The sequence below is a fragment of the Psammomys obesus genome, unplaced genomic scaffold (genome assembly GCF_907164565.1).
Source record: "Psammomys obesus unplaced genomic scaffold, mPsaObe1.curated_primary_1811, whole genome shotgun sequence".
Lineage (NCBI taxonomy): Eukaryota > Metazoa > Chordata > Mammalia > Rodentia > Muridae > Psammomys > Psammomys obesus.
This window is the reverse complement of record NW_026596051.1, coordinates 32335777-32355778: the sequence shown is the minus strand read 5'-3', so window position 1 is coordinate 32355778 and position 20002 is coordinate 32335777. Positions and strand designations below refer to the sequence as shown.

At 41.1% G+C, this 20002-nt stretch overlaps 1 protein-coding gene across 1 annotated transcript in view; it reads left to right on the top strand.

The window, feature by feature from the left end:
- Adgra3 (adhesion G protein-coupled receptor A3) overlaps positions 1-20002 on the top strand; it is a 106364-nt gene that overhangs the window by 59916 nt on the left and 26446 nt on the right. Inside the window, exons 11-14 of the mRNA XM_055624192.1 lie at positions 7686-7847; positions 10342-10545; positions 18319-18532; positions 18740-18948. Of these exons, the coding sequence (XP_055480167.1) occupies positions 7686-7847; positions 10342-10545; positions 18319-18532; positions 18740-18948 (789 nt within the window). The remainder of the gene's footprint in view (positions 1-7685; positions 7848-10341; positions 10546-18318; positions 18533-18739; positions 18949-20002) is intronic.

The window sequence follows — 20002 nt, the reverse complement described above, 5'->3', positions numbered from 1 at the left end:
TACTTTCGGTATGTAACAGAAACGAGAGGTGGCTGAGGAACTTCTGAGTACATATATGAAATAGCATGTTACCAGTAGACTTGTACAACTTACACGTGTCAGTAAAAGGAAGTAGTGTGTATTTAAATAGAGAATGTTAAAACTATGATATGCTTGTCAACATGGCATTCTTTAAGGGGCAAAAACAAACAAACCCAAGAACTCCAGATTTCAGAGCAGGAAATAAAAGAACAATTATTTAAGTTTTGAGGCAACGGTAATATGTGCTTTTAAGTTGTGGATTTGCACTCTTAAACAACTTTGCATACTGTTTCTTGTGTGATATAACCACTTAACTCAGGTTGATTTCAAGGCGGGCAGAAAGAACACAGGTCAAGTGTGAACTGAAGCCTGTTGAGAATGAGGTGGCTTCTCAGAGCACACAGTTAAGCTAGGGTTGAGCTGAACACAGATCATGGGAGTTCTCACAGAGGATCCAGGAGTGTGTTCTGCAGTTCCATATTCACTTTTAGCTTAGCTCTAGTTTGGACAACAGGGAACTTGCTAGCTAACTAGATTGTGTTTATTTCTTTATGTAGGACATCATAGATTCATTGTTTTACCCTAATACACCCTCTGTCTCTACATCATTTAACCAGGGATTTTCTTTCCTTTTTTAGAATATTCCAGGCTTGCATGTTGTTAGTACGTTTGTAACTGCAGCCGGTTTGACGTTTACTTGATAGGTTGTAGTTAATGAAAGATGGAAAATGGTGAATGTATATAAATGGAACTCAGGTAGTTGGTGACTTTGTTGGAGAGTGAGACTGTTTCAGCACTGTTTGAACTCATGGACCCTGTTTGGCAGACAAACCATCCTAAGCTTTTGGCAACAGCCACTTCCACGGGGGTAGTTCTGTTAGCCCTGGGACAAACTGTTTGGATTCTGCCTGGTGCTGTTCCCCTCTGTTGTTGCTGATAATGACAGGGTAGCTGCCCACATGATTGCTGTTGCTTCTGAAAGTGGAGTGCTTCGAATTAGCAGAATAATTGCAGTGGCATTTGGAATGTGAGCTCTGAAACATCATAATGTGTGTAATCCTCCTGTGCTGTAGTTGGATGTGAAGAACTGCTTTTCAGTTCTCAGCTTGTAAAGAGCAGCATGGAGGCCAGTGAGGTGGCTCAGCAGGTTAAAATGCTGGCAGTGCCTGACTGATAACTGGAAACCAGATAAAGGGAAAAGAAGAGAGAAGCAACTCCTGCAACCTGTCTCCTGCCTCTCAACACACACCAGGGCATGCACCCACCTGCACTGACACACGGACAGTGTATACACAGCAGCAATAATAAAAGCAACCTTTTCTCCTTAAACAAGAGCAGTGCGACACTGGGGACTGAATAACCGTTCCCTGGTGCTTGTGATGCCTTGCCTCCATGCCTTAGGTGACAGCATCGTGTACGATTACTCCTTAATGGTTACCATAGGCTTTCTTCATTTCCAATATCAGGATGACATTGGTCCTGCTTAGCTTACAGAGTTTTTATACAAGTGAAAGAGTTCAGGGAGACAGTGGTACACAGTAGTTTCAAAGCCTGGTCCTGGTTTTATGAAGTTAAATTAAAATTAAAATTCTCTCATCTTAGAAGGTATTTATTTATTATACAATATTGTGGGTCTGGTCCCAGGGCCTTGTGCGTTCTACCCCTGAGATCCAGCGCAGTCGAAGGAAGTCCTTTAAAAAACTCCTAGGGGCTTCACTTACTTCTTCGAACATTTAGGTGGCAGATATCTTTGTTCCTTTCTGATTAATACAGTGAAATGTACAGTTTCATAAAAAGTGATGCCTACTTATTAAAAATCAAAAGAAAAACGGATTGTGATTGGCCACTGGAAGGATAGACGTGTTCCCTGTGATGTGGCGACTGTCATCCCGTGTGATCCCATGGGAGCTGCAGGCTTTGCTTTCCACTGCTTATAGTGTAAGAAGTAGGAATCGTGGGGTTTAGGACTGTTGTAAGTTAATTACCACCGCATTAAATTATGTTAAGATACCCTGAGATGCACATTCATAAGACAGACAAATAGTTCAATGAATTTCTCAGTTATGTTCAGCAAGATCTTTGCAGTTGGTATGTTCCTTGCTTTTGTACATAGCAAACATGTTATTGAGGCATTTGCTCTTTAAACCATGGCTGATTTCAGGCAGTCAAAGCCAGGATCACTGTGTCAGGAAAGCTACTGAAAGATACTGCCCTGACAGACCTAAAAGGTACATTTAGTGGCCATGGAGAGGCAGCCAACGTTGTCTGTCTGGGGTAAGTGTGCACTCTGTATGTACTAGAAGAATCTTTGTTATTCAGCCAATACTTAATGTGCGTGATGATGAGAGGGTTCATGAAGAGCAGGTTTGGTTTTGCTTTAGAGTCGTTTTGCCGTGCTCCAGTTGACTGTGTGTGAACAACAGGCTTCTGTGAGTTCACTCAGCATCTTCTTAGCATATGCATTTGCACGTTTATACTTGTGCACATACACATATTAATGTAATCACTTCCAATCTGATGGTTCTGATTATTTCCAGTATTCCCTCACCTTTTTGGCTTAGTCTTACTTGTCAGACTTTGTTCAGTAAGCTTTTTAAAGACCCAGTGCTGGGTAGTGTAAGCCTCCTAGAGAAATCAGGTGCTGTGTTTGTTAGCACAGATTGCTATCTCTGTCGCTGTCCCTCTTATCCTGGGATGGGTTCTGTGAATTTGCTGCAAGACTTCTTCTGCAGAGACTCTGAGAACTGCTGCCCAGTTTTCATTTTTTACATTATACTGTTCATTTGAATTTTTTCCCTTTGGGATTAGGCTCCTGTGAACATTTTATTGAAAGATATCAGGAGTGCTGAGGATGTCACTGTGAGCTCCTGTCTTACCTTCTCACTTAGCTGGGGCAATTTTCAGCCATCAGTCTTATAGCTTGTGCATCTAGTTCTCTCCCACATGTTTTCTCCTAGCCTTCTCCCATCCCTTAGTGATGGAGTATTTAAAAGCTGACTTTACTTGTCATGTTTTATACATAAGTTTTCTAAAATTAAAAGAACTGTAGGTATATTTTAGCAGGGTGATGGAACCTGCTGCTATGCCTATAAACCCAGGTTGGATCCTGGACCCGCACAGCAGAAGTAATGAAGCATCTCTGAGAATTCTCTGCCTCGCTCCTCTCTTTCCCTTTCCCCTTTCCTCTTCCTCCTCCTCTTCCTCCCCTTCCCCTTTCTTCCCCCCTCTGTCTCTGTCTCCTCCCTTTCCTCTCACACACAGACAGTATTACCAGAATTAGCTTGGAGTCCTTCAGACATGTGGTCTATGTTCTGTTTTTGATAAAGCGCATTCATGGATGTTCTGGTTGGTCTTCCAGTTCATTGCGATAGACCCTGAGTCTTCTGACCCTTTCATGACTGGAGCAGCCTATAGGGAACAAGTCCAAGGAGAAACTCCATGCTTCTTTACACAAGCTGTAGCTTTGTTGTTGTTGTTGTTATGTTTTGTTTTGGTTTTTGTTTTTTTCCCATTGTATGTGAGATTTCAGGAATGCTTTCTATCTTTGTAGCTTACCCTGCCACTGTGACAGATTCTGAACTCTTTCTGTCAGTCACAGAAGCATGGGGTATTTTGTGATTATCTGCTGTAGGGAATATTTTGGTGACAAATCCTTTCCCTGAGTTCTTAGCCATTTGGTATGAAATAATGATAAAAATGGCTCGTTGTCAGCTCAAGCCGTCACTCTTGTTAGCTTTATTCCTCCTTGTAGTTAATTCTTTCCTTTCTGTGATTAGTACAGGTACCTTTCTGACCATGGCTTTATCTGGAGGACCAGAGCAGTTTGTTCAAGCCATAATCATTTTCAGGAGGGGAGACAAGTCTGTCAGGCTTCACGGTCAGATCCTCACAAAGTTTATGTGTTTAATTCTGCAAGAAACACAAAACACATTTCATTATAACTGGCCTGTTCTGTACTAGCTCATATTTGTGGTTTAGCCAGAAATATGCAATCAGTGCTTTTGTGTATGTTATCTCTGAAGTTTTCATAACCAAAAGCAATTCAATTCAGGTGGTCACTGAGCGTGTCTGAGGACTTCATCACACTGCCTTTACATCTTTGCATAAAATCCTGAAGTGACAACAAACCAGAATAGGAGACTAATAAAAAGCGTTATTCTAGACATTCTGAATCTGCATTTAAGGATGGAGTTCATTAGTCCATTTGTGTAAATGTCTGATTTGATCTGATTGACAGGTGCAGAAATGGTATAGCAAGAGTCAGCAGCCATGTTCATGTACTCAGAGACAAGGGACCTCACCACCACAGTGCCTGTTGTTAGCAGGAAAGTGGAGGATGTGGGTATTCCCATGTTTCTTATGAAATCGAATGAGCGACCTTGTCCAGATTGGTGGTGGCTGCTGTTGCTCCTTCTCTTGTCCCTCTCCTTCCACTCCCTCTCCCTCTTTAGCCTCTCCTCCCTCCCTTTCTCCTTTTCTTCTTTCTCCTGTTTCCCTTCCCCTCCTTTCTTTTCCAGTTTCTCACCTTCCTCTTGTTCTAAGTTCCTCTTACTCTAGTTTCTCCCCTCTTCCCTCCTTTTCTTTCTTCCTCCACTGCTCCATTTCATACTCTTCATTTTCATTTTGACATGAGGTCTCACTCTGTTGCCCAGGTTCCTGACCCTTGCACACAAACTGCCCCCCACCTTAGCCTTCAGAGCTTAGCTTGTAACTGTGCATCACCGTGCCTGCCCACTTCCTCCTCACTGCCCTGTCAGTTGATCCTGTTACTGCGTTATGTTTGGGAGAACTATTCCTTGAGCATGTGAGAGTCAGTTGAAATGGAATGTTTTGATTATATTTCATTATTCTCTGTCACCTTTTCACTCTGCTTAGTCTGTCATTGCAGTGATCTCAATGAGAGCCACATTTTAAAGTGAGAATTCCATGCTTGTTTTCTTTCTGTGCTCTAATTGGAAATGGAGCATGTGTAATTCTTCCACTGCTCAGGATAGTGAGTCACAGTCAGTCAGTGTTTATTCAGTGCTAATGTAAGTGAACACTGCTAATGAACATCGAACCATGGCGTAAATGACCACTGATAGCCATTGGCAGTTCCACTTGAGTCTTGCACAAATACATGTATACATGTAACTAGCATACATTTCATTCCCCTCACTGCAGGGAATTAACTTTGGGGTGCAATTTTGACGTCCTGTGGTGTGTGCAATACAGTTAGGAACTTTTTAATCATTAGAACAAAGTTTGTGGTTGAGGCATTAAGTCTTGATATCTGAATATAGAAATTCAAAGTGTTTCCACCTTCTTTTTACTAGTTGAAGAAAGGCATCCTTATTGTGGATGAGGACACTAATGCAACAGGCACACAGGAAAAAAAGGGGGACTTGGAAGCGGAAGACTTCATTGTTTTCTGGAGGGCTGGGAGTTTTATGGCCTCTGCAGTGTTTTCTCCCCTAATTTAGGGTTTGTCAGTTTGAAGAAAGTTAAGATGGTCCAGAGTATTTTATGACATCATCTGAGCAAATCCTTGAATTTGTTGAGTCTGTCCCCTTAGTAGGGAGCTTTTGGTGGGAAACGGAAGCATACAAAGACACTTGTTTTAAGCCGCCAGGCTTCTGTCTGCAGTCAGGAAGGTAAGGAAAACACTGGCAGTCTTGGAATCTTGCCCTCTGTTACCTAGTTATGGCTCTTCTCTTTATCTGTCTGCCAAACAGGGAGACTGTTTTAACTCTTAAGTCTCTTACTCCCCCATCTCAGAGCTCACCCTAACTGCTGCTCAGGCATTTGGGGATGAAGACAGCTCTTAACTGCTTCAAAGCTGGTAAAGGGTACAGGATGGAGGGGCAGCAGTCAAGTACCTCAGAGACAGATCTGTTAAGGGGCCATAATAAAACTTTATGGATGTCAGTGATCTAGAGCATAAGACAGCAGTTTGTTGATAGTGTATATCTTTGGGGAACCTTCATGTAAGTGAAGTAGCATCTTACTGAGTGGTCCCCAAAATGATACAGCCTAGGGGTCTTGATCAGGTTCGTTTTCTCTTCCACTTAAGGAATTAAAAGGCATGCCAGGAATGGTGGCACATGACTTCAATCCCAGCACTCGGGGGCGGGGGGCAGAGGCAGATGGATCAATATGACTTTGAGGCCAGCCTGGTCTACAAAGCAAGTCCGGGATGGCCAAGGCTACACAGAAAAACCCTGTCTCAAAACACCATAAGGAAAAGGAAAAAAGGAAAAGAATTAAAAGGAAAGAAAAATTTAAAGCACAAAGTCTCCTCCAGTGCAAAGCTTTTTTGTTTTAGAAAACAGGTCTGCATTGGGGATTGAAATAGTTTGTCTACTTGGCTTGTCGTGTGTCAGGCTTGGTTTCAGGAGCCTGGTATTTGTTACTGGGACTTACTGTGCTCATCATTGAGAAGGTACAGCGCTGTAGATGCCTCTTACCCAGTAAAGGGAATGCAGGGTCGGAGAGGGGCCTGTCTGATGTGGGCATTGAGAGAGCCTTCTCTGTGCCCTGTGGTTGTAGAGCAGCTATCTGGTGGATTTCCATTGACCTGTTCTCTTTGTAAAATGGACCATGGTAGGGTGGGCTGGACTTTTTCCTAAACCGCCACAGCCTTCTTATTCACACTTCTTGTGGTCAGTGTTGGATGCAGAGCAGGGTTGAGGGCCTTAGCTGGGATCTTCTGGGATATCAAAAGCCGTCTGCTTAAACAGCCCTGGCTTTCTGGCTTGGCATTGCAGCTTAACGCTTTTGATGCTTGCTCTGTGGTATGAGGACCAGCCGGCTTGCAAAGCTCTGCTCCAGCCTCTGGAATGTGTTTTTTCCTATCCTCTGCCAAGACCTCCCTCTCATGAACATTTGATGCTGTTCAGAACTCCCTTGACTTGGGCGGGTCTTCTTAGCTAACAAGCTTCGCAGTGCACTTCCCTGTGGTAACTTGATTGCAGTAACTAGGTTCAAGCGACCTGCCCTGGATGCGATTGCCTTATGCCTATAGGGTGCAAGTGAGCAGATAACAGCAGAGTAAATGAAATGAGTGTAAGGAACAACAGAGAAGTGAGTGCCTCCTAGGATCATTTGTTCCTTGGCTTTGGGCTTCCAAGTGTGCTTTGAGTTGGGATGCATGGAAGGAGCTCATTCCCAATGCAGGACTCATGCGTGTACATGTTTGAGAGTGTGCACACGGTACACACTTTGGTGGTGAATGTGATTGTATTTTGAATATGCCAGGAGATGGAAGAGATTTGTAGGTAGTGTGTATAATTAATAAGAGTTTAAGCTAATACACAAGAAGTCTTCATAATGATTTTCTAGTGATGAGCTGAAGTCTTTCTGTGACAATATGTCACATTCTCCTCCTTAATTAATCTAATTGCCTTTCTTTTCCTCTGAGATGCTGCACAGCAGTCTTGTCACCATGTGATGTAGTGGCTACTTAAGTACTGTTTTGAGCTAAATATTGCCAGATGACCATAATTGAATGTGCTGTTCATATCTAAGGGCTTTAATGTGAAACAAGTATGGTTTTCTTACAACAGGTTTAGGCAGGAACCAATCTCATCCTTTACGTTTTTTAAGTTCAAGTTTTTATTTTGAGTCTTTTTCACTTCTCGCTGTGGCGTTTACCATACTTCTCTTCTCTCTGGTCTACTCAACAGCTCGGTGACGTGATGGTTGATGTGGCGAGCAACATCATGTTGGCTGATGAGCGGGTCCTGTGGCTGGCGCAGAGGGAAGCAAAGGCCTGCAGTCGGATTGTCCAGTGCCTGCAGCGTATTGCCACACATCGCCTGGCCAGTGGGGCTCACGTGTACTCCACAGTAAGTTCAACACTGTCGTAGGCCCACAGGAGGATTTGAGTATGGCCACTTAGAAGGGCCTTGTACCCCATCATGGGGTGTCTCTTGTTGGTACTGGTAAGCATAGAATGTCTTTCTCTGAAAACATTTGAGAAGTTAATTTTCTTATGAGTAATCTGTTTTCTCAGTAACCAGAAAATACTTTTGTATTGTATAATTTGAATGGCTGTCACTGTCTAATTCCCTGGAACGAATTCTGCTACAAAATAAGAAATGTTCATATGGCTCTGCTGGCATGCTACCCACTGTCCATCCAAGGTGGTACTAGGTCTGAGCCCTGAAGGATGTTTTGGGAGAATGTCTGATAGCTCGCCCAGGGTTCAGTCTTAAAGGACTGGGCTGCTTTCCAACACTTGGAAGAGCTGTAGATATAATGTAATAATCTCTCAGTTAAACACTATTCAATTATGTTCATGCTAAGTTGAACTCGTAAATTTCTTTGTGTACTGCTAATTTGTGTTCTAAAAAGGTGATAAATAAATGTGTTATTCTCTTAGCTGTCATATTCCGACCTGATTAATGGTTTTCAGCTCCTGAGTATTACAGTGAAGTTGAGTGTTCCACAGTTTGACCTGTGATTCTATGTAAACAGAAAATAGCCTGCTTTCCTTTTATTTTCCTGAGGCTAGTTTGATCATTCTGTGTGTTGTACCATTAGCTTAATTAAGATTAGAATTTTTCTCCCAAACAATTATTACATTTGGGGCCTAACGTAGCTGCTGTCTCCTAGCCATATTGATGGCACTTTTGCTCATACATGCCTGACTTGAGACTGACTTGTCATTCAGTAGCCTCCCCAGTTGTTTGCCCCTAATCTCATCTGACAGCCTTATTTACTCTTTAGCTGCACCTCATGGCTCCTTCTACTAGAGAAGGTCGTTATGAAAGTGGTGGTACCTGAGGGAAGGCCCTTTAAGCATGTAAAACAGGCTCCAAGAGTTACACATCCTGCTTGCACAGCTGCCTCCCTTACCCCTGGAAAAGGATTCTAGGACCCCAGTGCATGCCTGAAGCCATGGATAGTCAGAGCTCTGCATATGCTGTTTTATCTTCTGTTTTCATACCTGCTAAGCTCAGCTTATAAATCAGGCACAATAAGAGATTGATAATAACACCTAAATAATAATGTGGAATAATTACATCCACATTATAATAATAGTGACAAAGGTTATTATAACTTATGAGTTATTTCTGGAAATTTCCATTTAGTACTTTAAGATGGTGGTTGACCTATGGGTATGTGATCCTGGAGGAAGTAAACCAGGCATGAGACATGGGGACTCTAATAGGTAAAGTGATATGTGAAGAGGGATCTGAAGATGAGAGCTTGTCTGGAAGGACAGCTTTGTTCTTCCCCAGGGGAAGCTTCATGCATCACTTGTGGTTGATGTGACCTTTCAGGAGCCCTACTGAATTTTTGTGCATTGTGATCCTGCAGTGTGCATTGTTAGTTGACGTACATAATTAATGATGATTTCACAGGGTTAGTGTGTGAAGCAAAAGCCAGCGCATACATCATCATCTTTACCGCAGTGTAGGCACCACACTCTACTTAGTTAACCTTGCTACCTTGGCAGGTTTGAAAGTGGCTCTTGTCACCTTTCCTCTTCCTCTGCCTCCTTGGCATGGGTTGTGAGGGGGAGAGATGCTGGGGGTCCTGCAGGTACAGACATGGCGGCTCATAGATTGACAGGTTGTACATCTTAGTGATCCCCTTCGTCCAGGTCACTTTTGAATTCCTTTAGAGCTGGAGGGTCCTCAGATGCCATCTGTTTTAGGCAATTATCCTGACCTAATTTACTTCTTAACTCCATTTATTTCCTATGATTTAGATCAACATCTGCCTTACTTTTCTAGGGGAAAAAAAAAATAAGCTTTCGAACAAGTTTGCAGATTTTTTTTCTTCTTCTGCGAATCCAGTGCAGACAGCCTGCTCACTCTCCACATGAGGAGACACTGTGGGTCGCCTGAGTGTCACTGGTGTTCCCGCCGCTTTATCCTGGAGTTATTAAGGGGGTCATGGCTTTTTGTTTGTTTGTTTGTTTGTTTTTTTTTTTTTTATGGCTCATTGTCCAAGTTAAAAAAAAACAAAACCAAAACCCTCCAAGTTTTAGTTTATTAGCTTTATATAAGGTATTTTTCAAATTATTTTTATTATTTTATTTTATCTGTAATGGTAAGGTTTAAATCCAGGGCTTTGCTTGTGCTAGGCAATTGCTCTATACTGAGCCACAATGCCTGTCCTCAGATTATCATTTTTAATTTTTTATATAATTAAAAATTATATCATTCCTCCCTCCCCCCAACCCCTTTCTTCCCTGCCTCCTTGAAGCTTTCATATTCACTGTGTGTGTGTGTGTGTGTGTGTGTGTGTGTGTGAAGTCCTAGAACACCCCTCCATGTCCACCCCTGCATTCTAAACCTTTCCTAACTCCTGTTTGGTTGACTGTTACAGTATTCGCCCAATATTGCTCTGGAAGCTTATGTCCTCAAAGCTGCCGGCTTCCCAGGCATGACTTGCTCCGTGTTCCAGAAGGTGGCTGCCTCCGACCGCACAGGCCTCTCTGACTATGGGCGAAGGGACCCAGATGGAAACCTGGACAAACAGCTGAGCTTCAAGTGTAATGTTTCCAGCTCCTTCTCAAGCCTGGCACTGAAGGTGTGCTGCGCTCGCTGGCCCTTTAAAATCGTCTGCGCTTAGCTTTGAATACTCAGTCTTTGGTTTTACACAGAAATCTTGCTAGAGGGGTGGGTGTTTTCTTTCTTGTTGTTTTGCTTTGTTTTGTTTTCGTTTTTAAAGAAAGGGTGTGTAAATGGCTTTGGAATATTGTGTTGAAAAAAAAAAAAAACCCAAAAAATAAAAACAGAAACAAACCACTGACAGATAGAGCTGAAAAAAAAAATGTTTTCTTTTATATAAAAGTTTTCTTTTGATTTTTAAGACATTAAAACATTTTCACAAAGCATTAGAATTATCGTGGGCTTTGGCAGTATGCCTACATTGTCTACAGAAGTCACACTTGAGACTGGGCTTTAGTCATGATATATGTCAAAATTTTTGAAAAAGAGTGCAAATATGTGAGGTTTTTTTTTAGGAAATCGAAATTTGCAGTGGATATTTTGAAAAGTGTACTCCTTCTGTTTGTTCGTTTGTTTAGTTTTTGGTTTTTGAGCAATGAAAAGAAAAGCTTCTTTACTGACTTTCAGAGTTTGCCCCAGCCTTATTGAAGCAAAGAACTCTGGAAGCAGAATGGCCCCTCTTGATGGACCCACATACTTTTCACTAACTCTGATGTGTTCTCTCTGGCTTTTAGGTATAAGGTGCCTTGTTTCTATTCTTCCCTAATTGCTGTGAGAAACAGTTTTTTAATGTCTCTGAAATAATTGATCACAGAGGTGCTCTGATACACTAAAGGCTTCTGATATGTGTCCAGTCAGAATAGATAATTAATGTATTTCCTCATAATTTACCCTGATGCCCTTCATCCGGAGAGCTAAACATGCTGACTATAGAAATACTGTAGCCATCTAAGATAATCTGAAGTGGGTGAGAACATCTGACGATGCCATGCATTTATTCCACACGGTGTGCTTGAAGGTCAAGTGGCCAGATTGATCTCATCTTGGCCCGATGAGAGTACCTAATACCCCAGCCTGCCACCTGCGTTTTGTTCATTTTACATTCCTGCAGCTTTTATTGTTAAAAAAAAAAAAAAAGAAAAAAAGAAAGACTTTGTAAAGAGCCACTGAGATAGCAGCATGCAAATCTCATATGAGACAAGCATGGTGTTTCTGAGGAAGACTTAAGATTGATGGCTCACATGACTACAATTGGTAGAAAGGGTTAAAAACAGTGCTACCCTCGATTTTATTGGTTTCACGGCCTGGCTCCCCTTCCCCCATCTCCTCTTCTCATCCCCACCCCATGTCAAGAGAATGTTCCTAGTTAACAGTGAGGGAGTCAAGTGAAGATTCAGGGTTTTGTACATTACAGACTATTCTCCTTTTAAGATCATCCTGTGGCTACAGAATAAGGCACTCTTTGTCATTGTTCTAATTTCATGGATGGTTATGGTGAAACAGGTTAGGAAAAAAAATATGTTCCTCATGATGCAGAATTAGATAATTGAATGTCATTAGTGCTCCTGTGGTGTTGGGAGCATCATGAAGATCTTTCCACACAGTTCAGCTTTATCACTCTAAAAAAGGACTTTCTTTACCCCCCCCTCCCAAATTTATGCTGGGCAACTGTTTTGTTTCTTCTATGCAAATTTTTAAATAGTATACTAATATATTAACCAGACTACCTGAACTAATGAATCCAGTCATTGATTTCATCTCCCTTCAGTGTGGACACACACTAACATGTGAGTTGAACCTGTATAAAAGATGCCTTTGCACAGCAAAAGGTATATGGCTTGTTTCATCTATGTGTGTGTGTGTGTGTGTATGTATATATGTATGTATATATCTATGTAGTTGTGCATCTCTGCATTCTGTTATTCTAGTATCTCTTTGGAGTTTTCCCATACAGATTTCTTGGATTGTAGTGTGGACTTGCCCTGATCAAACAATTTTCGGTTGAAAATGTGCTGCTGAGAAGATAGGGAATAACTTGAGCTCCCGTATATTCTAGATGACTTACAGGTGATGCTGGGGATTGCTGATGTCTACACTGTGGCCTCAAGGCCAGTGGGGACCTGTGCTTGCTACAACTGTTGAACATTACAAGAGAGTATGACACTACCAGTTACTAGCCTAGGGAAGACCAAAGGTCAAGGGATGGTTTCTACTGAGTTTGTCCTGTCAAAATTCCTAAGTGAAGAGGTCATCCTAAGTTTTAGGAGCTGCCTGTATATGCCAAATCATTGCACATTTCTGTTCAGCCTTTGTGTCTGAAGGCCATTCCTTAAAGTCCTTTCCTTACCTGGGCTGTTGACTACTAGATGGGTGTACTGTCGTTGCCTTGCTAATTAATGCAGTATTGAAATGCCTCCCTGGCTTTCTGTTAGAAGCACCATGCAGATCTTTCCACAGCGAGTGACTGGTGTTGATGCCTTTGATATCTATATGGTGTTATCCCTGGTGCAAAGTTCACCTTATGTGCCCCCTATAAAAACAGAAAGTCTCTGCAGGTATCTGCCATTGGTTTTGGCATTTGCCCTCAGCTTTCCTGTCTCACATCCCTTGTTACTGCTTCTCCTCTGTCTAGTGATAGCAAAGGTCCCTTGGTTCATCTTGACTTCTATGAGGCACATGCTCATTCTTCTACTGGAATTTCTTCTTCCCACATTTCCAGCTCCTTGATTACATGTTAAGACCCAGCCCAAATGTCACCTCCAATAAGTCTCAGCTAAAACTATCTGGCCAGTCTTCTGATACCCTTCTCCTGGGTTCTTGGTTTCTCCCCATCATGCTTTGGTGACAGTATTAATTGTTTGTTATAGTTATGTGTGCGACTGTAGGGATCATATCAAGAAAGTCAACTTCCCTAGATTGAATCTGAAGCCTGGATCTAGTGGGCTCCAGGCCAGGAGTTCCAAGTGCCTGAAATTCTCTCCTGTGTATAGCACCCAAAGCTGTTCTGGTATCTACCTTCCCCAATGATTACTTCTGCTTTTGATACTATAATCTAGATGTGTTCATATGACAAAACAGAGTCCATCCCCAAAAAATTATGGAGGAGTATTAGAACTTAGCCGGTGTTTTGAGTTAAGTGCAGTATAACTGAGAGTCCATTCTTTATAGTTGACTAGAAGCCAGTTATCCTTGGACATCCCATATGTCTCTCATCCTACACACCTGGGGCTTTATCGTAGCTGAAGACTTCTTCATTCCTCCCTCTCCACCAGCCAGTCATTATGCGCCTTCATGATTCCTGCTGTGATTCCTGCCCTTTCTCAAGTACTTAACTCTTCCCTGCTTGGAAGACATTCTGTTGCTCTCCCTCTGGGGCTCTGTACAGACTACTCCTTCATTTCCTTCTTCAAACAGAATTAGCAACTGTTAATCCCAAGGTACTTTTGCTAGAGTAGTTGCAAGTCTTCTGATGGTGAGTTGGTTCTCAGAGGTTATATGAATGTGATTAAGAATGTGGTCTTGCCTGTGCTCACTTCTTCCCTGCTAACCAGCTGTATAAATGGAGGCCAGTGTCTTAGCTTCTCAGACCATCACTTCCTGCTGATGACAGGGCCTCATGAAATGGTACCAAACTCAGACGATTTTGAAAAGATGAAAGGAGGTAAATCTGTTGTCATTCACACCAGCACTTTCTCAGTGTTAGCGTTATTGTTACTATTTGTGGCAGTAGGTATCACCTCTACTTTACTCTAAATTATGAGTTTTTGATAGTATTGGGTATCATGCACGGCCAAACACAAAGTAACCTAATCTCTAATAGCTGTTGAATGAAATTAGCAGTTAAACTTACTTAACAAAGAAAGTAAATTGAAAATGAATCCTAAAAGCACCCCTCTCCCCATTATCTATAGCAAGGAGATAAGCAAGAGGTGATTTAATGACTAGTTACAGACAAGAAAGTATGTTGGGATATGCTAGCTTTTTACAATTGCATGAGTAAATAAAGTGGTATTTTGTTGTTTTGAATTCACTGGTTTTTATTCATCCCAATTATAATGTTAGGATTTGATAAATGTTACAAAAATGTTACTTAAAATCTGAGTATTACTTATGGAGGAAGCCCATATTATTTTTTAAGATGCTAATGTCCATTCAAAGTGCTTTCAGTTTTGAGTTAAAGTCTGTCATGCTTTTTAGTGATTTGCCATGACTGATACTGAAAGACACATGACAACATGCTTTTTATAAGTCTTAATGTCTTATCCATTTGTTTTGAAATTAAGTGATACACAACTACAGACATTAGAACATGAGGTTCTGGCTGACTGTTGTTAAGGCACCACCTTTTCTTCCTGGTCCCCTCTCACTGCCAGAGGAATGATAATCACAACACCCACAGCTCTTCAGGCCTTGGAGCCCCTCCTGGCCATGCTTCTCTCCGTCCTTTGTTACAGACATCAGTAACAGTGACCTGAAGTTGAGCACAGCTTGAGGGAGACTGAGCAGTGTGACAGTGTCTCCCACCTGGGAGACAGCACGTGATACATGCTTGCCCGCTGTCCTCCTCGGGGCCCACCATCTTCCAACAATGATTACTAGAAGCCAGAATCATGCACTTCTCAAGGCTTCTTTAAGAGATGTTTCCAGTTTATTTGCTGTAATTTCTATGTGTATATATTATCCTCATTGCTTTAATCCACACATATTTAAAACCCAGGTATGATTAATTGAAATTATAAACTCGGCTTCCTGCCTTCAGGCGAGTAGACAAAGTTATGGTCATGAATGTATCAAATTAAATGTTCTTCCGTGATTTCTAAAATTAGATTTACAACCTTTCTATCAATAGTGAATAATACTTCTTTTAAAGGGAGGAAACATACATTTCACACTCTTACTACAAATGTAGAACATTATTGATACAGCTGGAATTCATCTTGTCAGCGCCCCAGGCCTCTTTTTTTCCCCCATCCCATGGAACCTATAATTATTATTTGGTAATATTCTTGAGTGTGCTTTGAAGGAAGTTTAGAAGCCCTGAGGAATGTAATGGTCCTGGGTCTTGCTATGAGCTTTTTGTTTATTGTTTTTGATTAGTTTTACAAGCTTAAGATAGACTTCTTTTTTTTAAATTATTATTTCAAAGTATTACATTTCCTTTTTTCAACTTTCTTTTAGAAAATGTGATTTCTACATTTTAAAAATTATTTTGCCATCTAATCCGGAGTTATGACAGCTGTAGGCTCTGTTCTTTTGTCCCCGCCTACAGTTTTTCTTTCTGACTTTTAGCAGGCCAGAAAATCCAGGCCTATAGCAGGCCACCATGTGTTCTGGAACCACAACAAATCAATGTGGCTTATCATTACTAATTCTGTTCTAGTGAACTCTTTTTACATCCAAATAATTTTGAGTTCTTTAGGAAGATGTTTTATAATTTTTATAGTTCTCAAGTTTAAATAGATGTCCATTATGTAGGATTATGAACTAGTAATTGAATGATGTTTTAATTTTTATCTTTGAATACCTTTTATACACTTGGAAGAAATTTATGTATTTTAGGGAAATTTACTATGTTAATAAATAAATGTATTTATAGTAAACTTTTTATATCATCTTAAATTTTTTTCTACATTTTTCCTTTTATTGGAAAAAGATTCTTTTTTCATAAAATATGTTCTGGTTATGGTTTCCCCTCTCTCTGCTTTTCCCAGTTCTTCCCCACATTCTTTCTCTAGATCCACTTCCTTTCTGTCTTTTAATTAGAAAAGAACAGGCTCCTAAGAGATAACAAAACAAAATACATGACAAAACAAAATACAGTAAGATGAAGCGAAAACCTTCATATCAGAGTCGGACATGGCAACCCAATAGGAGCAAACGAGTCCTCAGAACAGGCAGAGGAATCAGAGATCCGTTCCTTCTGACACTCAGGAGTCCCATCAGAACACTTACGTGAATAGCTCTGATCTGTGTGCTGAGGTCCTGGTGCAGACCTGTGCACACGGCGCGCTTAGTACCTGAGTTCACATGAGCTTTGCTCAATTTACTTCTGGGGCCTCCCAGTGTCTTCCATTCCCTGTGCTCCCACACTTTTTCCACCTCCTCTTGGTATGATGCCCTAAGCTCTGAGGGGAGGATGTTGTATCATCTTACATTTGTAAGAATAGTACAAACTTTTTCATGGTTTTCCTTAGACAGTAATTCTGACAGATATTTTTATGACATCTTTAGTTTAAAAGTAATATGTAAATTTCTCAAATAACACCCAACAGATTGTTGTCAGATATATGCCATGCTGGCATTGTAAGCAGAGCACTTACATAATTATAAAGTCAATCATTTGCTTCAGTAGAACCTTTAAATTTTTTTTTTTTCAGTAAGTATGCCATGTTGACTTGGTTAAATTTATTAACAGTGAGCTATTTTCAATCAATGTAAATGACAGGAAGTAGTACATAGGAGATTATTTAAAAAAAAAATAATCTTATCTGCAGCCCAAATTCCTTCCTTCCTGTCTAGTTAATAAGCAGAGGGTGATGCATGTGTTGAAGCTGTAGGCCTTGCTGGTGTGACACAGGCGTGCACATTGTTTAGCGTCTGGAAGAGGGGACAGTTACGTAAGAAAGCCACTGGAATGACTCTTCCAACAAAGAGCACAATGTTCAGATTTGTATATTCTCTTGGGTGCCAGCCACGTGTTCTGATCTGTCTCTTCTGTTGTCAACAGAATTATCTAGCTCAGTAGTGAGTCAAATAGATGGATTCAAGGGTTTGTCAGACATCGGAATAGCGGGGTATCACTGTCAGGGTCCCATCTGCCCAGCATGCTAGGCCTGTGGAGAGCAGAGGACTCCAGCTCTGGAGCTCATGTCGCCAGGGACATGGTAGGACATGGATTTAAGCAGGAGCCTTTAGTCACATTATATGGTGGCTTAGGATTTGGGGGAGTAGTCTAGATGTCTCAGAACCAAAGTATTGTTAAAGTAATATAATAGTCACCTTTGTCTTTTAAGAGGGAATTCTTTTAGTACTCTGAAGATTGCTTTATGTGAGAAAGGGATGGGTGTCCACACAAATAACTTTGTGATAAATTCTTCCCTTAGTGAACATTTTCAACTTAGTTGTTAGCTCCTGAGTGTAGAGAGTTATTTTATTTTATTTTATTTTATTTTATTTTATTTTATTTTATTTTATTTTATTTTATTTTTTTTAGGTCAAATGCTGTGTAACTTAAAATCCACAGTATGTACAGAAAATGTTGCTGTTTGTCCTTTTGGCTGAGATCAGGTGTGAAGTGAGGACACATCCTGTGCCAGCAAGCACTTTCAGTGTCTTCTGTTTGTTATGTTTTGCAAAGCAACTGTTTCTTCATCTCCAGGAAATGGATGCTAGAATAGGAGTGTGTCGAATTTAAACTTGTGGGTTTTTTTTTTCTCTTCTTTTAAATAAAGAAGAATTCTCTTCTTTTATTGTGTGAACCTGGCTGTGTTTGTCCCTCCTGACTGCTCTTGCTCAGTGTAAAACTGATGAGTGTCCACTGAAATCCCTCATCAGTGTAATGCTGTCTGCTGCAGCCGTGTGTGCTGTCATGGGAAAATTAACAACTCTTATCCCTAAACTCCTGGAAAAAAGAACTTGTGTTTCTCTCTGTTCTGTACTTTTCATCTATGTGTTGCTCTGACTTCTTTTCTGAACTTGCCAGTTGTTTTAAATGTTAACTTATTGTATATACTTTTTGAAAACATGTTTAGCATACAATTTGAATATTTTCATGACTCTGATACTGTTCAGGTTCTTATATACTAATATGGTGAACTTTATAATATACATATGTGTGTATGTACTTTTTCAGAATACTGTCATGGAGGCTTCTATTCAGCTTCCTTCCTCCCTTTTCTCACCAAAACAAAAACGAGAAGTCCGAGCGGCTGACGACTCACTCTATAAGCTTCAACTCATTGCATTCCGCAATGGAAAGCTCTTTCCGGCCACTGGAAATTCAACAAAGTTGGCAGATGATGGCAAGCGGCGGACAGTAGTGACCCCTGTGATCCTCACAAAAATAGGTTTGTGTGGCAGATGCTACCCGACAGTTGCTGGGCACCGTGGCTTCATTGGCTGCTCTTCCTGAAAAATGCTTATTTCTGTTCTCTGTTGTTTTAATGAGTCACTAGTGCAAACAGATCTCGCAGAGTGCCCATCAGTGTATAAGCTGGCATTTAATTGTTTATGACGTCTGTTTGAGAAATACCGTTCTTCCCCATTTTCTCCAGATGGTGTGACCACAGATACCCACCACATCCCAGTTAATGTGACGCTGCGACGAATCGCGCATGGAGCAGATGCCGTTGCCGCGCAGTGGGACTTTGATTTGCTGAACGGACAAGGAGGCTGGAAGTCAGACGGGTGCTGTATACTCTACTCGGATGAGAACATCACCACCATTCAGTGCGGCTCCCTGGGCAACTACGCTGTACTAATGGTGTGGCCGTTGTTAGCTTGATGTATAAATACTAAATATTCTAATGGTTCTCTATGCATAATTAAGCTCGAACGAAGAATTTACTTTTTAACTTAACATAAATGGCTCCATTTAATTATGTAACAGGTGATTCTGGATTTCAGGGGAAGTTGAGTTACTACTAAGCGAAATGAATGAGATTTTTTTTTTTTTTTTTTTTTTTTTTTTTTTTTTTGTAGAGGATGCTCAGTGAACCATAGGGGAATCAGATCAGCTAGGCTCTGACCTCCTTAAAACAGAGAGATACCTTGGGTTTATGCAGTTTGACTCTGTCAGTGGAGGGCGGTTTGTTTGCCAGAGGATGCACAGTGTGTAACAGAAGGTTTTCCTGACTGCTTTGCCTTCTCCTGGTCTTCTGACCACACAGCCACAGAGTTAACCTTTGGAGTTGAAGACAAACATGGGAATGCATGGTAATGACGCTGAGTTTTGTGACTGCATGAACAGTATTGAAGTCGTGTCTTCACGCTGATGGGCGGTCAGCCTCATTCTGCCCACCATTATTCACTGTTGTTGCCCTTTAGTCATTTTGCAAAGTAACTTCTATTAATACGTCGGGTCAGGTCTCTTAAAAACCAACCCACTTCAGTTTTCTTGAGCACATCAGGATGAATTGACCCTTCTTAGTTACTATTGTAACTTTTTTCCTTTGGTTGTTACAAGGGGCTCCCATCTTGGTTGTGTGTGTGGACACAGACAGAAGAATCACTGTAGGTCTGGAGACATTGCCCAGAAACAGCCATGGCTGTCCTGTTTATTTAATTCCAAATGTGAATCTGGTGTCTAGGCAGTGTTTTATCCAAGTATAAGTAATCTTGAAACATGATTTATTTTATACTTTGTGATTTGTTACCACTAGAAATGATCTGAAGGCAAGCCCAGATTATAATCTTCCTTAATGTTTGCTTTATTTTCTTCTTTCTTTGATGCCTTTTCTGGTCCGTTGGCAGATGAGTCGGCAAAGTGAATATTTTGAAGGTGATATGATGGTCTTGTCAGTGACCATGAACCTTTG